The sequence below is a fragment of the Hyla sarda genome, chromosome 2 (genome assembly GCF_029499605.1).
Source record: "Hyla sarda isolate aHylSar1 chromosome 2, aHylSar1.hap1, whole genome shotgun sequence".
NCBI classification, from domain to species: domain Eukaryota; kingdom Metazoa; phylum Chordata; class Amphibia; order Anura; family Hylidae; genus Hyla; species Hyla sarda.
Window position 1 is genome coordinate 163,258,395 of NC_079190.1, and position 24,778 is coordinate 163,283,172.

At 42.1% G+C, this 24,778-nt stretch overlaps 1 protein-coding gene across 2 annotated transcripts in view; it reads right to left on the reverse strand.

Annotated features, from left to right (window-relative positions):
• Positions 1-24,778, reverse strand: part of PCCA (propionyl-CoA carboxylase subunit alpha) — a 1,119,575-nt gene that overhangs the window by 464,548 nt on the left and 630,249 nt on the right. For both annotated transcript variants that reach the window (XM_056555680.1, XM_056555679.1), the window contains exons 13-14: positions 14,805-14,948; positions 12,798-12,872 (exon numbers count right to left, since the gene is read on the reverse strand). In XM_056555680.1, the coding sequence (XP_056411655.1) occupies positions 12,798-12,872; positions 14,805-14,948 (219 nt within the window). The remainder of the gene's footprint in view (positions 1-12,797; positions 12,873-14,804; positions 14,949-24,778) is intronic.

Genomic DNA, 24,778 nt, shown 5'->3' on the forward strand with positions numbered 1-24,778 from the left:
GTGCAAATCACCTCAAATGTACATAGTGCGCTCTCACTCCTGAGCCGCCATCTTGTGCCACATTTTACATCCACATATGGGGTATTCCCGTACTCAGAAGAAATTGCTTTACAAATTTTGGGGGTATTTTTTTTTCCCTTTTACCTCTTGTGAAAATGAAAAGTATGGGGCAACACCAGCATGTTAGGGTAAAAAAATAAAATAAAATTTTTACAATAACATGCTGGAGGGGTAAAAGGAGAAAAAGTCCCCCAAAATGTGTTAGCCAATTTCTCCCGAGTACAGAAATACCACATATGTGGCCTTAAACTGTTGCCTTGAAATATGACAGAGCTCTCAAGTGAGAGAGTGCCATGTGCATTTGAGACATAAATAAGGAATCTGCATAGGGACGGACCCAGATACAAGAATTTGACTTGCCTCCGATACCAAAACTACCCTACGGCAGTGTTTCCCAAACAGGGTGCCTTTAGCTGTGTCAAAACTCCCAGCACGCCTGGACAGTCAATGGCTGTCCGGCAATGTTGGGAGTTGTTTTGCAACAGCTGGAGGCTCCATTTTGGAAACCGTGTCATACAAGACATTTTTTATTTGGGGGGAGACGACTGTGTAGGGGTATGTGTATATGTAGTGTTTTACTTTTTATTTTGTGTTAGTGTAGTGTAATATTTTTAGGGTACATTCACACGGGCGGTTGTTTACAGCGAGTTTCCCACTGGGAATTTGAGCTACAGCGGAAAATTTGCTGCATCTCAAACTTGCAGCAAAAAACTCGCTGTAAACCCCCGCCTGTGTGAATGCACCCTGTACATTCACACATTCACATGTGGGGGGCAAACCTCCAGCTGTTGTAAAACTAAAACTACCAGCATGCCCTTTAGCTGTCTGTGCATGCTGGAGGTTGTAGTTATGCAACAGCTGGGGGCACACTGGTTGCAAAACACAGAGTTTGTTACTTAACTCAGTGTTTTGCAACCAGTGTGCCTCCAGCTGTTGCATAACTACAATCCCCAGCATTCCAAGACAGCCAAAGGACATGTTGGGAGTTGTAGTTATGCAACAACTGGAGGAGAACTGATTGGAGACCACTGTGTAGTAGTGTCCAAACTGTAGCCCTCCAGATGTTGCAAAACTTCAACTTCAAGCATGCTCAGACTGTCAATGCATGCTGGGAGTTTTAGTTCTTCAACATCTGAAGGTCCAGATGTTACAGAAATACAACTAGCATGCCTGGACTGTCTGGGCATGCTGAGAGTTGTAGTTTTGCAACATCTGGAAGGTTTACAGTTTGGACACCACTTCACGGTGGTCTCCAAACTCTGGCCCTCCAGATATTGCAAACTACAACTCCCAGCATGCACAGACAGCCTTTGGCTGTCTGGGCATGCTGTGAGTTGTAGTTTGGCAACTCCAAGAAGGCAGCAGTGAAGATCACTTACCACTGATCTTCACTGCTGCATTCACCGCTGCCTCCTCCGCCTCCTCCTTAATGCCGCCGGTCCCACCGCTGCCTGCTGCAATTGCCGGTCGCTTGTCGCCATCTTCCCCCTTGCTCTGCCCGGACATCCAGGGCCGGGCAGAGCGGGGATTTCAACTTTAGCCCATCCATCCCCAACTGCCATTGGTCGGTCAGTCCTAACCGACCAATGGCAGGGGATAGGAGGAGGTTACCCCCCTGCCACCTCGCTCCTATCCTTTAGGAAGATTGTTGCAGTCTCTGACAGCTCCGATCATCCCTATTTTCCGGGCTATCGGGTCATCAGAGACCAGATCAGCCCGGAATCGCGATTGGAATTTGCATGGGGGGCTGCTGAATAATTTCAGCAGTCAACACCGTACCTGTACGCCCTTGGTCCCCAACAGGTTAAGGGATTCAATATGATGATTGACAAATATCCTAAGTGGTCAAAATTTGGGTGCATGAAAGATCGCTTCTTTCCTTTTTGAAAAGGCCTCTGAAAAATGAAAGAAGCATTCTGATTGGTTGCTATGGGCAACTCAGCAACTTTTCCTCTGGACAGGTTTGGATGAATCTTCCCCATTGTTTTTAGACATAACGAATGATGGATTTGTTAAAGATGAAACTTATAGCTGGGTCGCACCTCATATATTCAGGAGTCCCAGAAAAGCCTGCCTAAAAACAGCTCTAAAACGTTTCTCTTCTCTCAAGTACAATCTGCAGAGAAAACAAGAAATGAGAAATCACTTCTTCACCTTCATGGAAAAGATATTTGAAAATGGCCATGCAGACATAGCTCCCACACTCAAAGATTTAGAAGAATGTTGGTACCTACCAAAGTTTAGAGTATACCACCCAAAGAAACCAGACCAGGTCCTCCCTCAGTATGCTGCCTGCTCACATCTCCTCTAGCATTAGCACAACTACAACTCCCAGCATGTCCTCAATGTCAGGACATACTGGGAGTTGTAGTTTGAAAGAGTTAACTGTACCCTAAACCTCCCTGCTCCTCCTGCGATGCTACACTGGGCTCTCAGCCACGGCGTGGTCCGGGGGGTTGGCGTGTCCTCTGCCCGTTCAGCCTGGCCAGGAAGAGGAGATTTAAGTAACTCCCGGGGTGCATCAAAGCCCTGCACCATTAAGAATTACCCTACACCCCCACAACACCGTGAAGGACTCACCCCTAGTTACCTAGTGCAGTGATGTTCCGTAGGGGGGGGGTGATGCCGATCCTCCAGAGACACTTCAGGTGCTGTGCTGCCGAGACTTCGTGATCCTGATGATGCACCAAGGCTCACTGAGGTCCATGCGCGTGGCAGAGTGAGGGGGCCAGGAGCAAGCACAGGAGCGCTGGACCTGCTGTCAATCACAAGATGGGTCCATGATGTAGGCGATGACCACTTGACACGGCCTGACTGGTATGTGTCCAAGCTTGGAGGGGGGGGGACCCCTAGTTGACTGGCTTTTTCACCCTGAATTTGGTTTTGCCTGCTTTACAACATAAAAAATTTTTGTATCTGACAGTGCCCATTTAAGATTTCTCTGGTACAGAGACAATGATCCTTCAAAAGATTTTATAGAGTACCGTATGAGAGTGCACATCTTTGGCAACAGTCCTTCCCCTGTAGTTGCCATTTAAGGACTCAAAAGGTCTGCTGAAGTAGTTGAGGCAGAATATGGATCAGATGTCAGACGATTTGTAGAAAATGACTTTTATGTTGATAACTACACCCTGTTCCAAATTATTATGCAAATGATATTTAAATGTCATAAAGATTAAATATTTTTTTTTTCAGTTTAAGTCAAGAGTTTATTTCCTTTGATCCCAATTTAAAGAAAAACTACTTAAGGTGGGTGTTCCACGTTATTAAGCAGAGCACCATTTTCAAGCAATATGGGGAAGAAAAAGGATCTCTCTGCTGACAAAAAGAGTGAAATAGGTCAATGCCTTGGACAAGGTAAGAAGCGGGATAATCACACTATTAAGAGATTTGTGGCTGATTCAGAAAGGTTTACGCAGTTATAGGAACATTGAGGAAGATTTCTGCCAGATCCAAGCATCGGATTAAGAGAGCAGCTGCTAAAATACCATTACATAGCAGCAAACAGATATTTGAAGTTGCTGGTGCCTCAGGAGTCCACGAGTCCAGGAGTCCACGAACATCAGAGTCTTGCAACTGTGGATAAACCACCTTTTTGGCCACCACTAACCAATGCTCACAAGCAGCATTGGGCAGAAATCCTATTAAGAACCTTTGGAGCATCATCAAGTAAAAGATCTATGAGGGTGGGAGGCAGTTTGCATCCAAACAGCAGCTCTGGGAGGCTATTCTGACATCTTGCAAACAAATTCAAGCAGAAACTGTCCAAAAACTCACATGTTCAATGGATACAAGACTTGTGAAGCCGCTATCAAATAAGCGGTCCTATGTTAAAATGTAATGTGACTTGTTGTTGTTTAAAAATGTTTAAAAAGTTAAAATGTTGTTAAAAGTTTGATTGAAATAGCTTTTGATTTCAGTAAATATGCTATAAACACAACAAATGAAAATTTTCAGTTCTTTACAACCTATAAAATTATTTTGAAATTTACGGTGCATAATAATTTGAAACAGTGCATTGCAAGTTTTTTGTGTTTAAAAAAAAATACTGTTATCATTAGGAGGTTTGTTCAATAAAATATGATTTGTACTCTAAATAGTTGATAACATCAGAATTATGCTGACTGTTATTTACATCAATTATATAGGGAAATGAGAAAAATATAATTTGCATAATAATTTGGAACAGGGTAGAACTTAAAAGCTATGCCTCCAAACAAGACTGCTGTTAATCTTCTCAGTAAAGCTCAGAAAAAGCTTGCTTGCTCAAACCTCAGGCTTCACAAACTACACTGCTCAAAAACACTAAAGGGAACATTAAGATAACACATCCTAGATCTGAATGAATGAACTAATCATATGAAATACTTTTGTCTTTACATATTTGAATGTGCTAACAACAAAATCATCACACAAAAAATATCAATGGAAATCAAATTTTGCAACACATGGAGATCTAGATATGGAGTCACACTCAAAATCACAGTGGAAAACCACTACAGGCTGATCCAACTTTAATGTAAGGTCCTTAAAACAAGTCAAAATGAGGCTCAGTAGTGTGTGTGTGTGTGTGTCTGTGGCCTCTTCGTGCCCGTATGACCTCCCTACAACGCCTGGGCATGATCCTGATGAGGTGCCAGATTGTCTCCTGAGGGATGTCCTCCCTGACCTGGACTAAAGCATCCGCCAACTCCATGCCAGTCTGTGGTGCACTGTGGCGTTGGTGGATGGAGTGAGCCATGATGTCCCAGATGTGCTCAATCAGATTAAGGTCTGGGGAACGGGCGGGCAAGTCCATAGCATCAATGCCTTCCTCTTGCAGGAACTGCTGACACACTCCAGCCACATGAGGTCTAGCAATGTCTTGCATTAGGAGGAACCCAGCATATGGTCTCACAAGGGGTCTGAAGATCTCATCTCGGCACCTAATGGCAGTCAGGCTACCACTGGCAAGCACATTGAGGGCTGTGCGGCCCCCCAAAGAAATGCCACCCCACACCATTACTGACCCACCGCCAAATTGATCATGCTGGAGAATGTTGCAGTCAGAAGAACATTCTCCACAGCGTCTCCAGACTCTGTCACGCCTGTCACATGTGCTCAGTGTGAACCTGCTTTCATCTGTCAAGAGCACAGGGCGTCAGTGTCAAATTTGCCAATCTTGGTGTTCTCTGGCAAATGCCAAACGTCCTGCAAGGTGTTGGGCTGTAAGTACAACCCCCACCTCCCTCATGAAGTCTGTTTCTGTTTTGTGGCCTGCTGAAGGTCATTTTGCAGGGTTCTGGCAGTGCTCCTCCTTGCACAAAGGCCGGGGTAACGGTCCTGCTGTTGGGTTGTTGCCCTCCTACGGCCTCCTCCATGTCTCCTGATGTACTGGCCTGTCTCCTGGTAGTGCCTCCCTGTTCTGGACACTACGCTGACAGACACAGCAAACCTTCTTGCCACAGCTTGAATTGATGTGCCATCCTGGATGAGCTGCACTACCTGAGCCACGTGTGTGGGTTGTAGACTCTGTCTCATGTCAACACTAGAGTGAAAGCACCACCGGCATTCAAAAGTGACCAAAACATCAGCCAGAAAGCATAAGGACTGAGAAATGGTCTGTGGTCACCACCTGAAGAACAACTCCTTTATTGGGGGTGTCTTGCTGATTGACAATCAATTTCACATGCTATTGTGCAAATGGAACAGACAACAGGTGCAAATTATAGGCAATCAGTCTTGCTTCCTGAGTGGATAGTGAGATTTCACAGACGTGTGATTGACTTGGAGTTACATTGTGTTGTTTAAGTGTCCCCTTTATTTATTTTTTGAGCAGTGTAGTTTCCAATAGTCAAAAACTCATGGAAGCCTTTCCCTCTCAGGATTGCTGTAGTGACTTCAAAGAACTAGACTTAGGGACTCACCCTGTACAGTGCAATGTAGCCTTGGATCTTTCTGGAATCTAAAATCAGACACCTTCACCTTCCAAGCCAGTTCATGAATAGAGGTGTTCTGTCCACCATTAAAGGGGTATTCCATGAAAAAAACATTCTTTCAATTAACTGGCTTCAGAAAGTTAAAAAGATTTGTAAATTATACCAAAAAAGAAAAAGAAAAAAATGTGCAGCTCACAAAAAAAAATTAGTCGAGGCTATATGGAGTGTACTTACACCAAAAAGTACAGATAATAAATATTTGAAGAAAAATGTGGATGCCAAAAGCCTCCAGACTAATACCATAAATGGTACATGATGATTAAAACATAATGTGAAGTGAAATGAAATGGAACTGTGCTTCACTTTAATGATAAAAAAAATTATTGTACAAGATGAATAGCATTAATAAAAAAACTCCTTCCACAGGGCCCTTGTATAAATAAATAAATAATATGAAATAAAATAATCTCAAACAATATAAAACAAAATAATCTCAAACAGCCGCTATAAAGTTGGAACATCTGCTAATCCGATATTAAGTAAACCGGCATAGTTCAATTTTCACTACGTATCCGTATATAGTTCAAAATATGATCAAGGACACCTCATATATTTATCAGCTCCTGCAGATGGAAAAAGTTCATGGTATATAGCCGTATGGCTGGACGTCCGAGAGACAGATGATGTCTGCTGTAGAGGCTGTATACAGTGCTGGCATGCCCCAGGCCTAGGAGAAGTCGCTAGTCACGGAGATAGATGGACTGCTCCGAAGATGAAAAAAACAGCCTTGGAGGTAGATGGATCTGCTCCAGAGGTGAATGCAGCCTCGTGGAAGGTCTCTCGGCGTCTGACGTGAGCCAGGTAAGTAGGATACGGCAAGGTGGAATACTGGATTTGCAGAGTGGATTTGCAGATTTCACTGAGCTTGGAATGGAATGGTGTCCAGGATATGAGGATGTGGTTAATGGATAGGGGTAGTCGTGCGGCAATTTTTCCTCTCCTCTAGACGCGCTTCAGGGTACTTTATTAACGACCCTTTCCTCAGTAGAGAAGTAAATATGTAGAGATGTAAATTACTTCTATTAAAAAATCTTAATCCTTCCAGTACGGTACTGCTGAATTTGAGTTGTTCTTTTCTGTCTAATAGTGCTCTCTGCTGACACCTCTGTCTGCCTCAGGAACTGTCCAGAGCAGGAGAGGTTTGCTGCTAATCTGGACAGTTCCTGAGACAGACAGAGGTGTCAGCAGAGAGCACTGTTGTCAGACAGAAAAGAACAACTCAACTTCAGCAGTACTGGGAGGATTAAAAAAATTTTTTATAGAAGTAATTTACAAATCTGTTTAAAGGGGTACTCCACTGGAATTTTTTATTTTTTTTTAATGAACTGGTGCCAGAAAGTTAAACAGAATTGTAAATTCTGTCTATTAAATTTTTTTAATCCTTCCAGTACTTATCAGCTGTTCCATGCTCCACAGGAAGTTCTTTTCTGTTTGAATTTATTTACTGTCTGACCACAGTGCTCTCTGCTGACACCTCTGCTTGTACTCTGGAAAGTTCCTAAAAAGGACAAATATCCACAGCAAACTTATCCTGCTCTGGACAGTTTCTAAAATGGACAGAGGTGTCAGCAGAGAGCACTGTGGTCAGACTGAAAGGACATTCAAAAAGAAAAGAAAAAATAAGTAGTATACAGCAGCTGATAAGTACTTAAAGCATTAAGATTTTTAAATAGAAGTAATTTATAAATCTGTTTAACATTCTGGCACCAGTTGATTTAAGAAAAAATGTACCCCTTTAATTACCTAGGAGAAAACCGCTGGTGCTGAGAAAACCTGGCAAGGTTTCCACAGTACTCAGGCGAAAAAGTCCGATGTTGGCTAAGAGGCGCACACCCGAGGATAGTGAATAATTGCTGTATTTACTGAGTCCTAAAACAGGTAGTTCAGGTAGGACAACGCGTTTCAAAGGTACATCCTTCCTCATCAGGTCCTGATGAAGAAGGATGTACCTTTTAAACCCGTTGTCCTACCTGAACTACCTGTTTTAGGACTCAAAGACAGCAATTGAACCTACTATATGCAACCTACAGGTGAGCAATACCCTTATTGCGGGTACACTGTCCAGCCTCACAAACTGGGATTAACTGCACTATGTAGTGTCATCTCTGCCCTTTTTTTCCCTTTTCCCCTTTAATTACCTAGGCACTCTATCTAGTGGTTGACTTTTGTCCCTCTGCAGTTCCCATGCCTCCTCAGTGAAGTGACGCATTCTGGGAAAGAGAACCCCATTTCACAGACTGTGTTAAGGGAAAAACTGCATACATTGTCCCATGTGGCAGCATTGCTGGTAAGCTTATGGACTTGCCTCACAGTTATTCTCAGCCACCAGCTATACAGACTTATGTTTAGGAGCAGCAGCTGTATTGTCTTAAGTTGTGACTAGCAGACCAGCTCTCCACATGCCATCCATGTTATTACATGTTATGTTTCAGCTATCTTGTATTATGCTGATATGTTACTTGTATAGGAACATGTGTTTATTCATGTTTTCTGCTCTATTGTTTTCTAGTTTTAACTTGCGCATATTTTCTAGAATTCAATAAATCTACTGATTTCACCTTATTGTCTTGACTATTGAAGAGTAGGGTGATTCATCTGCATGTCAAACTACACACACGCCACAAGGTAAGGTGTAGCGAGGATAGAACATTGTAGTCCTGAATAAAAAGGAGTGTCCCACAGATAGGAGATAAGTTTAGGAAAAGGGAATACACGCTTTAAAGTGTACCTGTCATGATAGGGGCGTGGCCTGCATGGGGTGTGTCCGCCGAGCTTCCATTCACCTGCTCATTTATCCTGCAAATACACCCCTGACCTTTGGTGCAACATACCCGAAGGTGACGCTGAGCTCTGGTGTCCCTCCGTTCGGGTGCTGGTGGCTGTCTCGGGATCCTGGTGAGGCCGGAGGAGTGAGAGGACGCAGGGAGCAGAGGGCAGGCGGCCGCTGTATCTGCCTGCAGAAGCTGCCCTGCTGCTGTGGACTGCCCGGAGGTGTCCCCCGCCACTTGGAGTCCTGGGTGGCTGCATGGCTGTAGTGAAGGGGCCCGCCATTTCTGGCTTTCGTGGGCAGGGCCTCGACCTCGGTTTCCATAGTAACTCCCGCTGTTCCTGGTGTGCTGAGTCTGCCAGGCTGCTGAGCTATAGATTAAGCTCCTACTGATAATTGCTGGCGAACTGTGGTGCCTTTCCCTGCTCTTGGAGGCACTGTGAGTAAACCCTTCTTGTCCTAATCATCTGCTCCCAGGGACTGTGGATTTCCCTGCTCCATCAGGCTTGCTGGGACTTATAGTGGGCGAAGACTTGGCTCCATGTCTGTGGTCTCCTTTCTCTAAGCTCCTTTAACCCCCCCAGGTGCTGGAGTGTGCTGCAATTGTCTCTGGCTGGGATTGCTGGGCCTTGTGGGGGCTAACATACTTGTGGAGTGCTCTGATAGGTGCCGTTGTTCACCTCCTGCTGAGGTTCTTTCACTGCAGATTTTTATGCTATCTTAACTGGAGAGGCTTGCCCTGTGAGATTTGTGTGGTGTTCCTCGATTCTGGTGCCTTACTTTGCTCATAATTACCTGGATAAGTGACTGTATGCAACCATGGGAGCATGAAGGGGCAAATTCAAGCGTAATAAGTCAGGGGTTGGCGTGGCTCGCCCTTCCTCGGATGATGATGTCTCTACAGATGATGGACACTTTGAGGCTAGTGGTTGCTCCCATTGAGACTCTGTGGCCCAGACGCCTCTTTCTACCAAAGTGGCAGTTTCGGGGTATAGTGGACAGAGCTGACTTAAAAAATCACCTACACCGCAACAATGTTAGGCTGGTGGGCTTTCCTGAAAAGACGGATGGCGCTAATTGTCTGTTAATTTACTGTAAATTTAATAAAAATATTTTTTAATTAAAAAAAAAAGTGTACCTACCATTTAGAAAAAAAATTACATTTCACAGACGTGTTGATTGGTCAGGGTCTTAGTGTGTATATATTTCCTGTTTGATAAGGAGAACAAACAGGGAGGAGCAGCAGCACACTTTAAAGGGGTAGGGGATAAGATGCCTGATCGCGGGAGTCCCGCCGCTGGGGACCAGGAACCAGGACCCAGGAACATGCACGCGGCACCCCGTTTGTAATCAGTGCCCGGAGCGTGTTTGTAATCAGTGCCCAGAGCGTGTTCGCTCCGGGACTGATTACCGGCGACCGCAGGGCTGGTGGCGTGTGACGTCACACCTCCACCCCTCAATGCAAGCGGACGGGAGGGGGCGTGATAGCTATCACACCCCCTCTCGTAGGCTTGCATTGAGGGGCCGAGCGTGACGTCACACGGGGGCGGAGGCGTGACATCACACGCCGCCCGCCCGCCCTGCGGTCGACCATAATCAGACCCAGAGTGAACACGCTCCGGGCACTGATTACAAACGGGGTGCGCGTGCATGATCCCGGGGGTCCCCAGCGGCGGGACTCCCGTGATCAGGCATCTTATCCCCTATCCTTTGGATAGGGGATAAGATGTTTAAGCACCGGAGTACCCCTTTAATCCCTGTTTCCAAGCTCTCTCTGTGTAGCTCTCTGGATGGCCCCAAAAACTTAAAATAATGGCCGCAGGACAGAGATAGCTGTGTGCATGGAGTGAACAGCAGGGTCTCAGCAAAAATGTTGACATGTCTCTGATGTTTCAAAAATATATATTTTTTTTAATGACAGATAGACCATACAACACAAATAACACTCTACTTGCAGCTCCCCAATCTCTTTATGGAGACTGTGATAATCTATCACAACTTTCTATCAACTAACTCCTATCCATTGCAGTTCCCATAATATATGGCCCTGCTGTATATGGCTTCAATATTTAAAAAGTACTAAGTACTAAATATAATAAGTGAACTTTTAGTACTTTACAGGAATCTCAGTCACAGGGAAATATTACTTCCTTGTAGAGAACTCAAGCATATCCAATTGAAAGGTTAAGGTTATCTGGAATTAGTGACACTAAGGGATGAAAAAAGTCATTAAATTTATGTTTGCTTCCATATCCAGAAGTCCCCTTAAACAAAATTACCACTCAAACTAGAGGGAAATCGAAGCGGTCAAGCCTTACAAAAATTCTGTATGGGCCAATTTGTAATTATTGACAATTTACTTATGCAAATCCCAGCTCTTAAACATAGCAGTTTTATAGGGGGAGCATGTGTGTGTTCAGGATTTACCATATTTTTATTAAATCATTAAAACCCCATGGTTAATTGAAAACGCTGTCTAGAGGAGGAACCCTGTGAAAACATAATTATCTTACTTGCAATTAATTCAATAATTAGACGAAAAAAAGATGCTGCTGACTAAGAATATCTACTCTCATTTTCACAAAACATCATCAAGCAATGGGCTTGATGTCCTTATCCCAGTGCCGAAGTCTCTGGCATAATTAAACCTTATTTTGCCTGGACTGTAACATATCACGTGAAGCTTGCTGGCATCTCCCACCCTTCATTTTCAATTCAGCTCTCCCTCAAAACACAACTCCCAGCCCGCCATGTCTACCTGACAAGTGACAGCCCAAACTGATTAAATTTTTGCAAGGGAGGGGACAAGTTGGCCTCCATGACAGGCCAAAAGTGATCACCATGGAGATACATAATTACAGCTGTCAACGCGTCTACTGTCCTGCTGGCATCAATTTGATTGCTCCTAGCAATAATGATAGACAAAGCTTAGTGTGCACATCCCTGCACCCAATCACTTTATCTATCCCTTGGTCCACTTAGCTGACATGCTACATTCATATAAGCAAATAACAGCAGCACATAGAATATTTAAGGCATTTTAATAGTTTCTTTTTCTCCAGATAGCTTGCAAGCACAAATGTTATTACATAAAACTCCTGCTGCAGCATTAATTGAAGAAAGATTTGGGCGGACATTGTCCGTAGGGGGTACAGTTTTGTCCATTATCACTTGTACTTTCAACAGGTCTCACGTTTGAAAACTGCAAATTGCAGAAACTTGCAAGGGCAAAATGTTTGACATCTTGTTAGCTATTAAAATGTAGAAGAAAAAGAGGGGAAAAAAAGCCTGAATAATTAACGTACATTTTAATTCAATGAGTCTCTTGCTTGACGTTCACAAGTAATGCTTAAGCACAACCTCTAATGTATGTTTTCTCTTCTAATATTTAGCAAGACATAATGCCTGTTAAACCCTTGCAATTTCTGTTCTACTCAAAGGCTTTGAACACAGCATGGAGTCTCTGAGCCAAGAAAGGGTCAGGTCCCATTAGAACGAATATGGGAAAAACAATTTTAAGAAGTGAAATAAATCACATATCCAATAACATCTTCAAATTTTGTATTCTCCCCTTATTTCATGTGAGTAATCTTACACACAGATGGTATAGCACCCTGATAGTCTCTAAGCAAAACACAGGGTCACAGTTACACTAATTTTAGTGTTATCACATCGAAAAGAGAGACCTTTTTGTTCTTTTTATGCAGCAGAAAATTGATGAACAAACACGCTTCTCACATACTTTCTACAAACTAAAGTGCTTTGTCAGTTAAAAGCTGTCTGTGCCCTTAGTTATTTCTGTTGTCCAACAGTCACCACATTAAAGGCTTACTTTCAGCAAAATGCAATTTCATCATCATCATCAATACTGTTCAGTTGCAACAGGATATAAAAACATAAAAACATAATAATAATAACAACAACCAATAATAATAATAGTAGATAATAAATACTGTTCAGTTGCAACAGGATACGTAAACATAAAAACATACCCCTGGCAAATGGCGTGGCTCACCGTACTGGGAAAGACGACCAATGGAGGGTAGACCAAAGGATTTATATGGATCCTAAAATAATCATTAATAAAATGATAATTAATCTTAAAATAATAATAATAATAATAATAATAAAAGATAATACTATTATCTAGTACCACATTCTGTGTTAGCAGCTTACTACTTACTATAAAATATAAGAGGGCGCTACAAATTTACAGTAAAATAGTACAAAACATGAAACTTCTGCTCATATAAGAAGCATGTGCGGCCAGTAATGGAAGGGTTGCACATAATAAACCAATCACAATGCTCATTTCTCTTGAACCTACCAAACAAAGGTCAGAATTTGATTGTGAACTATAGGCAACCACATTACTGTTTAGTTCTGAGGCTTGACGAGCCAGAACAAGGGAAATTTGTTAATTTAATCTTCTACATAATTCTATGGCCGGCATTTACCTTTCTTTCGTGTGCTGGTAATGTGTAGGAGCACCCCATTTATTAAATGGTCACAGAGCACACATTTTCTGAAATCTCAACTCTTCACATACACCAAAAAGCTAAGCTAAGTCTGCGTTAGTGTAGGTTTTTGGCATTTTTGCACCTTTTTGTTGGTTTTGCGCCTTTCTTGCGCCTTTTCTCAAAAAGGTTCAGTTCATAAAACCCATCCATATGTGTATTGCCAAAATCAGTAGATTGCAACTCAAAATCAGCAGAAATGGCAAAAAGGACACGAGCCAAACTAGTGCCAAATATAGACAGGAAAAAAAACTGTAAACACACTGATAAATGCTGGCCTATGTGCATATGCTGTGTGTATACATCAGATTACAATTAAAAAGGAATTTAAACATATACCATGGTATAGTCATAGGCTAAAATAGGCCAAATGTAGAGAACATTTGGACTTCTTCAAACCAGCATATGGTTGAATTATGGGATAGGGTAGCATAGACTGCCACGCTATTGTGTCCCACAAATAAAATGTATACCATTGTGAAGCAGACCAAACTGTAAAAACCAGAACACAGTTCTAAAGCTCTACCCAGAATCAATGTACAGTACTGTAGTATTAGACAAGTGATACTCAATGTCTTTATTGTTTGACCTGTTTTTGAATACAAAAAAAAAAAAATGAAAACAGTTCTATTGAAACCAGTTACTATATATATTTTTTTCTTTAAATCAACTGATGCTAGAAAGTTAAAACAGATTAGTAAATTACTTTATAAAAAAAAAAAAAATCATAATCCTTCCAGTACTTATTAGCGGCTGTATACTACAGAGGAAATTCTTTTCATTTTGGATTTCTTTTGTCACGACCACAGTGCTCTCTGCTGACACCTTTGTCCGTGTCAGGAACTGTCCAGAGCAGGAGAAAATTCCCATAGCAAACAGATGCTGCTCTGGAGAGTTCCTAAACTGGACAGAGGTGTCAGCAGAGCACTGTGGTCGTGATAGAAAAGAAATCCCAAAAGAAAAGAATTTCCGCTAATAAGTACTGGAAGGATTAAGAATTTTTTATAGAATTTATTTACACCTTTAATATCCTTTGGTTGGTATTCCGACATTTACACATGGATGTGGACTTGGCAAGATAACCTCTGCACTTTGCTGGAATGATAAAAGCACTAAGGGGGAGATTTATCAAAACCTGTGTAAAGGAAAAGTGGTGCACTTGCCCATAGCAACTAATCAGATTGCTTTTTTTCATTTTTAAAAAGGTAGCTAAAACATGAAACCAGCTAAACAACTGGTTGCTATGGGCAACGGCACCACTTTTTTCTACATTGTTTTAATAGATGTATGAAAACAATACTAACACTTTTACAAATATAATCAAATTGTAAACTAAAGATTTTTATAATCATAAGATAAACTTTGACATAATAATGTTCTTATTTAGATGTTTTGCAAACATAAAAATGTTGACTCACACTTTTCTGATCTTCAGCAAAATGGAGTCATCAATAAACTTTAAACCATTAACATTATTTTTACCTCAGCGTAGACACGACATTCAATTGCCCAGCCATTTATAGGGATATCAGTCTGTTTATGCCTGAGTGGGTAACCTTTAGCAACACGGATCATTTCTTCTACAAGGTCTAGGCCTGTAATACATTCTGTGATGGGATGTTCAACCTGCAATTTAATAAAGAAAAAACAATAGCCTGAGGGGCAAATTTAAGAAAAATGTCTACGTTATAAAACTCCTTAAAATTGGCTCACACTATGTGTGCTTTATTTAGCAGACAAATTAGTTTTAAGATTTCCACTATAAATTTTCACACCAAGCTTTTGAAGATTTAGTTTAAAAAGAGTATGCACAGTGATCCATAATTCAGAGATGCTGTGTAAAACATCTATCTTTTTTAATCTATTCAGGATTCCGAGTCCTTAAGGACACAGGGCCGGTCCCCACCGCTAGCCGGTTGGGGAACAGAGCCGGATGCCTGCTGAAATCATTCAGCAGGCACCCCGACACATCGCCCAGGGGGGTCCTGAGACCCCCCCATGTCAGCGATCGGAGAAAATTGCATGTCAATTCAGACATGCGATTTTCTCCAATTCCGGGCTGATCGGGTCTCTGGTGACCCGATCAACCGGAAAATAGGGCTGATCGGAGTGGTCAGCAACAGCCTCGATCAGCCTAAGGGATAGGAGTGAGGTCGCAGAGCTGCAATCTCCTCCTATCCCTGCCATTAGTCAGAACGGAGTTCTGACCAATGGCAGCGCAGGACAGGGGGTTGCCATGGCAACCCCCCCCGTTCTGCCCGCCCCTGGATGTCGAGGGGATCTGGGAAGAAGATGGAGGCCGTACCTGCAGGAGAAGATGCCTGGGGACCCGGGATCTTGGCTGGAGCCTGCTGGATACTTGCTCAGGTAGGGAATTGACAGTGGGGTGGGGGGGGGGGGGGGGGGGGGAATTGAAAGTGAAAGTAAAACGATCTTTACTGTTGCAACCACTAGGAAGGCCAAACTGCAACTCCCAGCATGCCCAGACAGCCAAATGCTGTCTGGGCATGCTGGGAGTTGTAGCTTTGCAACATCTGGAGGGTCACAGTTTGGAGACCACTGCTACAGGTGTGCCCAAACGGTAGCCCTCCAGATGTTGCCAAACTACAACTCTCAGCATGCCTGGACTGCCCAAGCATGCTGGGAGTTGTAGTTATGTAACATCTGTCCCTTCGTCCCTTCAGATTTAGCAATTTTCATGAAATTTTTGAAAATTGCTGCTCTACTTTGAAGCCCGCTAATTTTTTTCAAAAAGCAAAAATATGTCCATTTTATGATGCCAACATAAAGCAGACATATTTTATTTGTGAAAAAAAATAAAATTTATTGTGAATATCCATTTTCCTTACAAGTAGAGAGCTTCAAAGTTAGAAAAATGCTACATTTTCAACATTTTCATGAAATTTTGGGATTTTTCACCAAAAAAGGATGCAAGTAACGCCGAAAAATTTACCACCAAAATAAAGTAGAATATGTCACGAAAAAAACAATCTCAGAATCAGAATATTCGGTAAAAGTGTTTTCGCGTTATTAATTCGTAAAGTGACTGTGGTCAGAATTGCGAAAAAGGGCTCAGTCCTTAAGGTGAAAAAGGGCTGCGTCCTTAAGGGGTTAAGGGTATTTATTATTTCATCAAACTTCTGATATATAGAGAAAGATACAGTGCCCTTTCATTTCTGCTTTGCACATGTTGGGAAGCTGAAGCAACTGGTAAACAGTTTTACAAGGAAAGACTAGGAGAATTCTGACAAGTCTAAGTACGGCTTGCTACAGCTTCCCAAGCCAATCGCCTTTCTTCCCCATCATAATAGCGATCCCTGGACCCCCACTTGTACAAACTTAAGGAATGTCAGAAGTTTGATTTATAATAGGTACACTTTTAGAACCGTGATCTAACATAATTAAGGCTAAAGTCAAAGCTGCATGCAGAAACTCTCAAGCAGTTCATGGAGGTGTAAGTTGCAACACATTTTTATTTTTTTATTTGGAGTGCCTGGGGGGAGGGGAGTTATTAATATTAGGAGTTTAGTCTCCAGAGCTCTGCAAGTCAGGGATGGGACAGGCTCTTTTGCTATCAAAGGCAGTAATTTTAAGATGTGCCTTATCAGCCTCATTTACCATCTCTGTACTTGTCCTGCTGAGTCTTTCCACGGAATACTGCAAAATTTTAAGCCATTAAAGGGGTACTCTGATGGCAAACTATATATTTTTTACAAATCGACTAGTGCCAGAAAGTTAAACAGATTTTTAAATTACTTCTATTAAAAAATAAGAATACTTTCAGTAAAGTTGAGTAGTTCTTTTCAGTCTGACCACAGTGCTCTCTGCTGACACCTCTGTCCATGTCAGGAACTGTCCGAAGCAGGAAAGGTTTGCTATGGGAATTTTCTTCTACTCTGGACAGTTTCTGTCACGGACAGAGGTGTCAGCAGAGAGTACAGTCAGGCAGAAAATAACTAAACTTCCTCTGTAGTACACAGCAGCTGATAAGTACTGAAAAGGTTAAGATTTTTTAATAGAAGTAATTTACAAATCTGTAGAAATATATATATTAGGGCTCAGGGTTTGAGACAACTGGACAGGTTGTGTTTCAAGCAATATTTCAATTTATTGATTTTATATAGTGTGACAATAGAATATAGGATAAAATGTAAATAGCAGCAACTGCGTCTCACAGGGCCCTTGTGTAGGCGCAGCACCAACTATTAAGAACTATAACATATGTATAGTACAGTATATAAAATATAAAAATATGCTTGTAAAAAATTTGTAAAAAATTGTAAAAAAAATATAAAAAATATAATTGTAAAAAATGTAAAAAATTTTAAAATATAAAATATTATATTTTTTATAATTTGTTACAAATTTTTTACAAATTTTTTACAAGTATATTTTTATATTTTATATACTGTACTATACATATGTTATAGTTCTTAATAGTTGGTGCTGCGCCTACACAAGGGCCCTGTGAGACGCAGTTGCTGCTATTTACATTTTATCCTATATTCTATTGTCACACTATATATAATCAATAAATTGAAATATTGCTTGAAACACAACCTGTCCAGTTGTCTCAAACCCTGAGCCCTAATATATATATTTCTACAGACAAACTACAATCTGACACCTTGGGTATAGGTGTCTAATTAGGTAGCCCGGGTTTATTTGGTGGGTAGTCAGACAAGAGCCTCTCCAACTCTTCTATACAATTTACAAATCTGTTTAACTTTCTGGAACCAGCTGATTTTGGAAAAAAATGCCCTTAAAAAAAAACTATTTTTTTTTAACCTGTTGGGTACATAGGGCGTACCTGTACGCCCTCTGCCCACTCCCGTTCTATAAAGCAGGGCCACGCCGTGGCCCCGCGTCATAGCGGGTCGGGCCCAGCCTCTAAAAACGGCCGGGACCCTTGGCTAATAGCGCACGGCACAGATTGCGGAGCCGCGCGCTATTAACCCTTTAGACGCAGCGTTCAAAGTTGATTGCTGCGTCTAAAGGTAAAGCAAACTAATGCCGATTAGCTCACAGGGCTGTTCGGGATCGCTGTGGCGAAATCGCGGCATCCCGAACAGCTGTAGGAAAGCAGGAGGTCCCCTACCTTCCTCCTCGCTGTTCGATCGCTGAATGACTGATCAGTGCCTCTGATCCAGGCATGAGCAGTCAAGCGGCAGAATCATTGATCAATGGTTTCCAATGTAAAAGATCAGTGTATGCAGTGTTATAGCCCCCTATGGAGGCTATAACATTGCAAAAAAAAGGGGGGAAAAAAGTTAAGATAATTTAACCCCATCCCTAATAAAAGTTTGAATCACCCCCCATTTTCCCATTTAAACTAAAAAAAACACTGTGTAAATAAAAATAAACATATGTGATATCGCCGCATGGGGAAATGTCCGAATTATAAAAATTTTGCATTAACTAAACCACATGGTAAATGGCATACGCAGAAAAAAATTCCAAAGTCCAAAATAGCGGATTTTTTGTCACTTTTTATATCATGAAAAAATGAATAATCAAAAAGTCTGATCAATACAAAAACTTTAGATCACGGCGCAAAAAATGAGCCCACATACCGCACCGTACGTAGAAAAATTATAGGGGTCAGAATATGACAATTTTAAATGTATAAATTTCCCTGCATGTAGTTATGATTTTTTCCAGAAGTACGACAAAATCAAACCTATATAAGTAGACTATCATTTTAATCGTATGGACCTACAGAATAAAGAGAAGGTGTCATTTTTACAGAGAAATGTACTGCGTAGAAACGGAAGCCCCCAAAATTTACAAAATGGCGTTTTTTCTTCTATTTTGTCGCACAATGATTTTTTTGCCGTAGATTTTTGGGTAAAATGACTGATGTCATTACAAAGTAGAATTGGTGGCTCAAAAAAATAAGGTGCAAAATTTAAAGGGTTATGATTTTTTACAGGTAGGGAGGAAAAAAAGAAAGTGGAAAAAACAAAAAAAAAACTCCATCCCCAAGGGGTTATCTGGCAGAGGAGAATGGGGTTCACAAATAAAAATGTGTGAGTGTCGGTTGTGCTTATCAAATTATGTGAATTGTTTTTGGTTTGATTTTTGCTTTTGGATGCCCACAGGAGAACCTTCATGGCTCATCACAGAAATTTTGCACTTCCAGATTTAGCATGGCCTGGCGCTGCCCTGTGCATACAAACACCCTAACCCTTACCACAGCCTTGCTCACTCTGTGGGTGTCTCATGTTAGATAATGTATACCCCTGTCACTCCCCTAGTTGACACTCTTTACTGGGTTGAGCTGGGTTGGCTTCCATACTGGGTAAAACGGAGCCCAACAATCAAAAAAGGCTGAACAGAAAATGTAATAAATGCACATAGGGATGTTGTATAATTTGTGTGTGTGAATGCAATTACATGATATTTTAATTGGCCGGACTACCTCTTTAAGCCTCAAGTAGTTTTGTCACAGTTCTAAACTTGTGTATACATATGGCTGCTTATAAATGATATTATGCCAGAGGCTATGTTGTAAAGATGTCACTGTGCATGGTTACATTTTTCTTTAGTTTATGGAAATGTTATTTTTCTAATCCATTGATTGCAAACTGAATCTTGCTAAATGTATAAAAACTGTGCGTTAATCTTGCAATCTGTTGTATTAAACATATACAGGTTGAGGAAACTTATCATCATGCTGTTCAGTTACACGCAACATGGCAAGCATGACAGCAGCTTATGATTTCCTGTATGGCTAGTTTACACTGAATCTTAGACATTCGCCTGCTTTCACTAACCTGTCCTGACAAGCAACCAGATTAGCGTAATCTTACATCAGTCCAGTGTAGCAGAAATAAGCAGATGGATCCTTCAGGATTTTTCCCCCTAGACTTATTTGTGGAGTGCTTAGCATGCACAAAAGCAGAGATGGACTGGCTGACTTATCAGCAAATTATTGCTAACAGTTTTCGAAGATGCCAGTGTGGGAATAACTCCAGCTTTTCACACTATGCCTATGGTAGACTGCTTACAGTGTATGCTCAGAAAATGTTTACAGGAATATGGCAACATATGCAATACTACTAATTCTGCAATGTTAATTGTCATCCCTCTCCTAATAATAATTATATTCTTAATAATGATAAAGAGGAATATATATTTTGCACACACATCTTTAACAACCAAAATCAATAGAGAACTTAAAAACACAATGGGGTACGTTGTTAGACTATGATCATATTTGTTACGTTCTTAGTGTGTGATTTTAACAATTTTCATACAGCCCCTGTAAATTATCACAACACAAAATGTTAACATATGCAAAAGCATATTACCAAAGGTAAAGCATTTAAATCACAAATGAGAGAACAGAACTTATGAGTTACATAAAGGCACTGAAATGATTTATTCTCTCAATTGTATGCCCTACAATAACTTCTAGTGAACACAGTCAGATGTGAATATTTAATGTACACCATAAACTTTACACATGTGCAGCAAAACTACAAAAAAATCTAATTTTTACAATTTAAAAAGCTAAACGTTCACTGTTTTCTTCTTAAATTTTCATTCAAAAAAAGAAAATTTTATTAGTCCATTCAATTCAACCCAGAAAACGGACAATAAAACATGACAATTCAAGATTACTAATATTAGATTACCAATATAATCTTGCCTTATATCCGTAACTTTGTTAAATTACTATTTCTACTTACATGTCACCTATACACCCTTTTAACAATTATTTACAGAGTAACAACTTATTTTACAGCACTTCACATATGCAAAAATCACACTGCAGAATTACATACCAATTATTAATTCAGAGAAGAATAGTGAGGGATCCATTGCAAAGTGCTATATGTATCCAATGTCTTTTGTTTTTTTTCCAATTACAATCCCGTCAAAACCCACACAACCCCCTTCCCCCCCACCCCTCGCCGCAACCCCACCTTCTGGATCAAATTTTACTTTTATTAAAACTACTTTATTTTTTTTTTTACACTTCAACTTTTAGGAGGAATCATTAGATTCCTCATACAGATCAATAGAGTTCTATTGAACTCCATTGATCTGTGTGCTCTGTGATCCATTGATTGAGCCTAGTCCAGCCTGGCTCTATCACTGACAGAGCCACGGGACAACAGGGAACAGAGGTAAGCCCTCCAGCTACCTCTATAGCGGATGCCCCCCCCCCCCCCCAGCGATTGCGCTGCGGGGGGGTGATCCACCTCACTAGCCCACCAGGAAGCATTCACATGTCCCTTTAGATACCGCTGCCAGCGGCGATCTAAAGGGTTAATAGCCAGCCGTGGGATTGCCGTATGCTGGCTATTAGCGGCGGTGTGAGGTGGAAATTCGGGGAAGAGCTGTCGCAAGTCTGCACAGGGTTGCAAATTTCATCCTCACAGTGGCCCCCGGCTACTGAGAACAGCCGGGGGCTGCAGAGTATGGCAGAGAATGGAGCTGGTAGGAGTCGGGAGCCCGCTCCATACAGACTGCTGAGCGCCGGCCCGCTTGTCAGGTCTGGCCCTACTTGCACAAAGCTGGGCTTAGGGCTGGAAAAACTCAACTGCCCAGCGCCCGGAACTGCATGTCCTGGGCGTTGGGCGATAGGAATTCCACATCCCTGATTTTTTTTTTTCCCTTTTAAAAAATCATAACTTTAGTACAAAAATTAGTATGCCTAAAATTTTCCTCTTCTGATCCCCTTTTTTATAGTTCCGTAAATGAGGATGTAGGAGGGTAAATTTTTTGCGCCATGATCTGTAATTTTTATCGGGACCATTTTTGTTGCAATGGGACGTTTTAATCGCTGTTTATGAATATTTTTTGTGATATATGAAGTGACCATTTACACAAGTAGCAATACTACATTTTTTTTGTGTTTACATAATTTAATTTAAAAAACAAAACAATAATACTTGAAGGGTCCCCTGGGCATTAACAATATATAAAGCAACCTTTTGGGGATCACCCCCAAAAGGTTGCTTTATATATAAATTCATATTTATTGAAATATTTTTTAACTTCTTTTCACTATTGTTTAGTTGCTATAGGGGACTATTACCTGTAATTACATGCCACAGTACAGCACTGATCAGTGTTATTGGCGTTCCAATGCTCCAGGCTGTATGCATCACTGGAGCATCTATCGGACAGCAAGAAGGCAGGTAAGGGCCCTACCCCCCACGCACCCCGATTGGTTATGTCTGGCATTACCCGCATATCCCGGCTGCTGATAGCAGCAGCGACCATCTAGCTAAGCAACACACTCCGCTCCAGAGCATGCGTCAGAGAACGGAATTAAAGTCAATACAATCTTTAATTTTTTTTAACCTATTTTTTAGTTAATTTATTTGTGCGCTTTGGGTCAGTGTCATGTTGCATCAAACAATGTCTCTTCACGTTGAGGTCATGGACTGCTGCCCTTCTGTTTTCATACCAAATATTTGATATACGTTAAAGCTAGTTGTTCCCTCAATGATTGCAAGGCATCTAGACTCTGGGGCAGCCCCAAACTAGAATGCTAACTTCAAAAAAGTTCATAGCTGCAAAAGTTTTTGGTGTCTGTATGCATTCATTTTTTTCTCCAAACATTGCCGCTTTCAACTGAGCTAAAAAAAATAATAAAAAATAAAAAAGTTAATTTAGGGCACACATGAATAGATTACAATGATTGTTTTCCTTTAAGAAAGCAGAGGCTTTCTTCACAGTGTCCTTCCATGAGGGCTTATTCTTTTAATGTCTTACATTTTTTTTGGTCCGGTGGGTAGGTTTAGTAAGGTATTGTACATAAATGTGACTTGAAACATGTAATCATTTATTTGAATTAAGATTTCACTATATTAATAATGCAGAAATTGAGGTAGTACCAAGGAGTTGATATACTTTTTATTTAACTCAATGTTGTAAACTTCGTTAGACTAAGAATTAAAGTTTGATAAAGCCCTATTCCCCACTTTACAAAAATAAAAGTGTACATGTCATTTGCAAAAAAAAAACACTTTTCATATGGGGGGCATGTTCTTGGGAGCTCCTGCCTGCCACCCGCTATTCTGCCCAGCTATTGCTGATGTTATGGGGAGAACTCACAAAATACCCAAGGGGCAGCCTGCCACAGTGCCCCCATCTCCCCTGATGGACATTGAAGCTTATTTTACCATGTCCCAGCACCTCCAGGCTGGGACCGCGCTGCCTGCTGAGGGTACCGGCGCCATTTTAGAACGGCCTGTGCCGGAACTCCGCTCCTCTGATCAACCGTCCGCACTACCTGACAGCGCTGGGTAGATGGCGCGGACCCCTGCAGCTGTAGAGCCTCGCTCCGGCTCGGGTCACCGTCGGCGACTTCCCCTTCCTGCCTCCAGACTCCTGCTGCTGCCCGACGCTCCGGCCCTAGACCTGAAGGCGGCGCACACCCAGAACCTGCTGCTCCTGCCACACTGGTGAGTCAGGTGGGGTTGCTGGCTGTCACTGAGGCCCCTGCTGCAGCTGACAGACTGTCTCCTCTTCCTACCTCAATACTAACTGTGCCACTGCTCAGATCCCCTGCATTGGATCTCCTGACTGGGGACTATTAACCCCTTCACTGCCACTGCTGCAGCCCCCCCCCTGGGGCCCTCGCCCTCCCACCTGCAAGTTGTTGGCCAGAACTCCATTGCCCCTAACCTGCCACCAGGTCCCACTGGTGAGCTGCCTATGGTTTCCCCTGGGGTGATATCCGCCCTGGAGCCCCCTTCTGCTGTTCACGTGCCTGCTGCTGTGCCCTCACCACCCTGGTCCTCAGGGTCCTCCTGGGGTGCTGTTCAAGCTGGGACTTCTGCCCTGTCCCCTGCTGGGGGCCTATATCCCTCCCCCACCACCCGGGGTTCTCTGTCCCCGCACTGTGAGCTTATCACTGGTTCTCAGCCATATGTGCCTACTGCCTGCAGCCTGGATTTAACTCCTTCAATCTTCCAGCACCGTATGCAGCCCTTGGAGAGGTCATCCTCCCCTCCAGGGCCACTGCCACACTTCCCTCTCAGTGAAGCGTGTGTTCGAAGCACTCCAGCTGCCTTAATGCCTATTACTCTGGCTGACCTTCAATCACTAGTCCATGCCCTACCTACTAAAGCTGATATTTCAAACTTAGCCAAGCAAATCGTGGATGAGTGTAAAACAAGAATTTGCGCAGTTCCGGTCAGAATGGTCTACTCTTGCAAAAAGGGTCACTGAGGTGGAAGCTGCGCAGGATTCGACTTCTACCTCTGTACAAGCCCTGCAATCGGTGGTCAGTAGCCATATGGAACAATTATTCTCTCTGTAACAACATCTGGATGACATTGAAAACCGCACTCGCCGGAATAACATCCATATCCAGGGTCTCCCTGAAGCAGTGTCTCCTGGGGAATTGTGGGACGCTTTCAATTTTTATTTTCAATGACCTCCTGGACCATCCGCCTGATGCTTATATAGAAATGGACAGGGCCTACTGAGCG